The 5,106-nt window shown below is 61.6% G+C and overlaps 1 protein-coding gene across 1 annotated transcript in view; it reads left to right on the forward strand.

The window, feature by feature from the left end:
* UCKL1 (uridine-cytidine kinase 1-like 1) overlaps window positions 1-5,106 on the forward strand; it is a 29,463-nt gene that overhangs the window by 22,765 nt on the left and 1,592 nt on the right. Inside the window, exons 8-13 of the mRNA XM_009324965.1 lie at window positions 783-802; window positions 3,254-3,352; window positions 3,739-3,832; window positions 4,159-4,221; window positions 4,610-4,732; window positions 5,088-5,104. Coding sequence (XP_009323240.1) covers window positions 783-802; window positions 3,254-3,352; window positions 3,739-3,832; window positions 4,159-4,221; window positions 4,610-4,732; window positions 5,088-5,104 — 416 coding nt within the window. The remainder of the gene's footprint in view (window positions 1-782; window positions 803-3,253; window positions 3,353-3,738; window positions 3,833-4,158; window positions 4,222-4,609; window positions 4,733-5,087; window positions 5,105-5,106) is intronic.

The following is a 5,106-nucleotide window of genomic DNA, read 5'->3' on the forward strand; positions in this document are numbered from 1 at the left end:
GCAGGCCGGGGCAGGGGTTTTCCCCGCAGGTGCCCCGGCTGCGGGGAGGCGGCTGCCGCTGGGCTCTTCTCTCTGCCTCAACCTGCAGCCCCTCTCCAAGGGATGACGATCCCAGGGCAGGTCCAGGTCGGCTCGGGGGAAGGAAGGTCCTCCCGGCGGGCGGTGATGTTCAGTTCAGAGCCGCGTTTCTCCCCACGTTCCCAGTGCTCTCGGCTTTCCAGGCTCTCCGAGGCTTGAGCAGATCGTCTCTCCAGCGTGCCAGGAGATGGGCACCTCTCTGAGCCCACAAGCAGTTTGCATGGGCGCGGGGCAGGTTGGATGAAGGTTTTGCAAGCTTGGCCTTGAGCGCCTGCGCTTGCTCTGGGATTGCAGCAGAGCCCCGGGCGAGGGCTGGGCATTTCCCTCCAGGCTCCGAGAGCTGCAGCTGGTGTTGCAGTACGGTACCACACGGGACAGGGATGTGGCAGTGTCCCTGCCGTGGCTCCGGGGCGGTGAGAGCGGACAGAGCTCTCCCCCCCATGGAGACAGAAGTGAGCCGGTGCCGTGGAGAGCAGCTGTGACGTGACTTGGTCACCAAGGGAGGAGCGCTGGGGGTCTGTACAGCGATGGCCCAGGCACCAGGCAGGTCCAAGAGCCATAGATCAATGAGGGCTTTTTTTTTCCCCCCTTTGACTAACGACAGTGCTTTTTCCTTTGTTTCATGTCGTGTTTGTCCCTCTCCCCTTAAACTCTCATGTTTCCTGTCTTGTCTCTCCTGAACATCCCTCCCACCTGATGACCAGAGGAAGCTGCGCTGGGATATGTGAGGAGACAAACGCTAACGGCAGAGTTTTGGTTGTGACACTAACGCCGGGGAACGGGGGCGAGGGCTGTGCAGCGTGAGCCGCGTTACTAACCCGGGCAGACAGCTCACAGCGTCCTGCTTTGCTGGGGCAGTGCAGGGCAAACCGGGGTGGGGGGACTTGAGAGGCCATCTTTATCCTGACCCCAAAAATCAGACCTGCTGTGGACCCCCTGGAAAGCGCCGTGGGGACCCCCAGAGCACTGAGCAGCTTCCCTGGGCTGTTGGGGACAGGCGCCTGAGCAGGGTTGCATCCAGACCTCCCCGTCCCCGCACTGAGCACCAGCCCCTGCACGGGTGTGACAGGAAGGTGCGGAAAGCTGGGTGACAAAACGCTGACAGCGTTTCCCCAGGGGCTGTTGACAGCTCGGGGTGCAGGGGAGGTGTTCCCAGGCACGCGGGGCCGCTCTCGGGGGTAGGAGCGCTCGCTGGCATCTGCGGCAGGGAGCAGCAGCCGGGTCACACCGCATCTCGCCTGCAGCACCACCAGAGACCAGGGCAGGAGAGGGGCTGCCCATCCCACTGGCCTGGCAGGATGCTGTGATGTGGACCTGGGAGAGGTGCCCGTGGGAAGCTCAGGCGTGTGCCCCTGGGTGGGCCGTGGTGGGTGGGGGACAGCCCTGTGGGCTACGACCCCTACAGCTCCTCTGGTTTGGGGGACAGAGGTTTGTCACCTTAGCAAACCCAGCTGGGGCCATGAGTTGGTGTGTGGCTCTGTGCTGGGGGGGCTGATCTCTGCCCCCCCCCCCCAGAAGCAGGCAGGCAGGCAGCCCCTGCGCAGGTACCAGCGTCCGCCAAAGGCAGGGCTCAGGTCCTCACCCGCCGTGTGGGTCTGCATCCCTGGGGCCAGGAGGGGTTTAGGCAGGGCTGGATGGCAACTGTGCCCCCCAGAATCTGTCCCCGGGCCAGGACTGGCAGGAGGAAGGAAGCGGGGGCTGCCGGGGCAGAGCTGCTGGATGCTGCCAGCAGCACAGCCCTGGCACGGGAGCATCTCCGAAGGCAGCTAACCCGAGTTGCGGTGACTAACAGAGTGAGCTCGCTTCACTGACGGCAGGTCCGGGGCCTTGAGGGCTGCTTGTCCCAAACAGGCGGTGGGGTCTGCGGGCAGCGGGAGCGCGCTGGGCTTGGCCCCAACCCAGCCGGGCTCTGCCGGCAGCGGGCAAGCCTGCGACGGGAGCACAACCCGTCCCATGCACTCCGCATGGCTGCGAGCTGCCTGTGCTCTCGGGAGCGTTCCCTGCATAGGGGCTCTTTGCTGCTACGCAGGACCGGAGCTGGCAAAAGCAAGAAGGAGCCCTTAAGTACCCGCAGGCCTTGGGAATGTCTCGTTTGGTGTTGGTCAGCCAAGACCAGGAGATGGCTATGTGGATGGAGGCCTCAAGTCATCTAGCCCTGCCCTCCTCCATTCCTACCCAGTCATCTTCTCTGTCTTCTTCTCCGCTTGTGTGCCTCTGTGTGTGTGTGCAATTAATCCAGGGTTCTGCTTGATTTGAAGTCTTAATCACCTGGTGCTTTCGTTTGTTTGCTCTTTTCTCCTCCTCCCCAACATCTCTCTGACCGGGATGCAGCCGCTGGCACGTTTGTGATCTGACGTGTGGCTTTCGGACCCCAGCCCTCCTCCCAGACAAAGTCGCTTGTCCATTCTGCCCAGCCTTGTGGAAGCCAAACAGATGTGACCTTCATCTCATTACTGCCGCTCTCAAAGAGCGAGGTGACTAATGGGGCTCCATTGTCCGCTTCCCCATGAATGGTGTTCCCTTGATCCAAGAATAGCTCCCAACCCTATTAGTTATGTGGAGATGAGTCACACAAAGCCAGTTCTGTCCAGCCGTAAAGTCTTGAAGCTGTTCCCAATTTGGTATCAATCCGACTACCCTTGAATGGGCCAGGCGCTCTCTGAAATGGTCTCCTTGCAGCCTGGCTCCACGTTGAGCCGTGTGCCAGCGCCGCGGGCCTGGCTGCCTGTCCCGTTCCTGGTGACATCTGGCACTTGGAGGACAGAGACAACCACCACAGCTCCTCCTCACCCCATGAGTTCAGGGTCCACCACCAGATAAGACTCCCAAGCAGGAGGAGGTTTTGATTTTATTCTCCACTTTCTTCCCAACCAGTGGAAACCAAGATGGGCCAACCATGGGTCAGCTGCCCAGCAAGGAAGGGCAGGTCCTTGGGCTGCGAGGTCTCCCTGGCTCCACCGACCACCCGCTGCCTGCCCCGTTCATGGCAGTAGGTCCCTTTGCCATCGCGGGGGACCAGGCGGGGCTGGCCGCTCGTTCGGCTCGCCCTGGATGGCCTTGGTGTGCGTTTGCAGTGTGAGATGACATCTGGGAGGATGGCTCCGGCCGTGTGCTGTGCAACCAGCCTTGGGGCAGCCTTGCCCAGAGACCTTCTGACTGTGTGTTTGGTTTTCAGGGCCGCCCTGGCCTCTGCCCACCAGTGCCACCCCCTTCCTCAGACCCTCAGTGTCCTGAAGAGCACCCCTCAGGTGAGGGGCATGCACACCATCATCAGGTAAAGCCCCCGCCACCGCGGCCTCCTGGGGCGGGATGGGGCTTGGCTGCCGGCTGGGGCGGGTTCGGCTTGCTTTGGACTCCCGAATCCCACTTGGGCCCTGTCCTTGCGACTTGGGGACATGGGACAGGACAGACGGTGGTGGGCCCTGGGTACAGGAGCTGTGCTGTGAGTGCTCCATGGTCTTGCCAACGATTTTTCTGCCTTTTTTTACCTTAAAACTGCCACCGCAATTCCAGGCTCAGCTGGTGGCCCCGGTGCAAACAAAATGCTGACAGCCAGACAGGGGCAGGGGCTGCCCTCCTCCACGCAGCCTCTGAGCTCTGTCAGCATCTCCCGGGGCACATTTTGGTCCACAGCTTACATTGCCTTTCCCTCCCCTCTAGAAACAAGGAGACCAGCAGAGATGAGTTCATTTTCTACTCCAAGAGGCTGATGCGGTTGCTGATTGAGCATGCGCTCTCCTTGCTCCCTTTCCAGGTGGGTTCAGGGGTGTAGCTGGGAGGATGGGCAGCAGGCGCTGTGTTTCCTTTCCGATTCCTAACCCGTAACTGCCAGGGAGCCGGGACAGCCCTGGCGCTGCTCCTCCAACCTTCCCCGTGTATCAGCCCTTTCCTCCTGGATTAAAAAGGGGCAGGGCTCCCCCGGGCCGTGGAGCAATGGCGTGGCCCTGGGTGACAGCTCTTTGTCCAGCCTCGGTTTCCAAGTGTCCGGACCAGCCCACAGCTGGCTGGCTGCCCGGTACCAGGGCTCCTCCGAGAGCCACGCCAGAGCCCCTGGTAATGCTTCTCACATGGTTTTTGTAGAGTTGCACAGTCCAGACCCCTCAGGGACAGGACTACGAAGGGAGGACATACAGCGGGAAGCAAGTAAGTGGAAGCAAAAGGTACTTACTATTCAACCCTGCCCCGTGGGGCTACGTTGAAAGCCCTGTGGATGCAGGGGAAGGACACCCCTGGCTTCTCGGGGCTTCCATCAGGGCCGGGTTTGGTGCCTGCTGTCATGAGTATGATACCCTGTATCACTGGGACAGGTGGCGGGTCGGTGGCCGGGGGTGCCATCAGCAGTGTCACTGTGCCACTGCTGCCCTCCCACTGAGGGAGGCAGCCTGAACTGGGAGCAGCACAACCCTCTTGGAAGGGATGTGCTTTGGGATTGCCCATTAGAGCCCCCCGCTTGTCGAGGCCCAACGCCATACGGGGGTGGCGCGCACCTCCCGCGCCGTGCCTGCCCGGTCACCCTCGCTGTGTGCTGCAGATCACCGGGGTGTCTATTCTGCGAGCGGGCGAGACCATGGAGCCAGCGCTGCGAGCGGTGTGCAAGGACGTCCGCATCGGGACCATTCTCATCCAGACCAACTGCAACACGGGCGAGCCGGAGGTAAAACCCGGGACCCTGGGCTGCCGAGGGCATCTCCTGGCGTTAGCCTGCATGCAGGATGCGATTCGGGTATTTCCTGAGAGCTCTTCAGCGATCTGAGAGTTGATCTTGGTGGGGGGTGCGTGCTCAGAAAGCGAGTGCTTCTGAAGCGGGCCTTGCCAGCACGTTTGTGCACGCAGGGCTGGTTTGCCATCCAAGTGTTTGCACCAGCACCTGGCTCCAAGCTGACAGCTGGGGTCCCAGGGGTGGAGATGCATGAAAGATCCTTCACCCCTCTAAGAGAAGGGCTCGGGTTGCTCCGTTCACCTTGAGCCTGCAGCCTCTAAGCTGATCTCTCTCTCTTCCCCCTGCCCAGCTCCACTATCTGCGGCTGC

The sequence above is a fragment of the Pygoscelis adeliae genome, unplaced genomic scaffold (assembly GCF_000699105.1).
Source record: "Pygoscelis adeliae isolate BGI_AS28 unplaced genomic scaffold, ASM69910v1 Scaffold786, whole genome shotgun sequence".
In the NCBI taxonomy this organism is placed as follows: Eukaryota; Metazoa; Chordata; class Aves; order Sphenisciformes; family Spheniscidae; genus Pygoscelis; species Pygoscelis adeliae.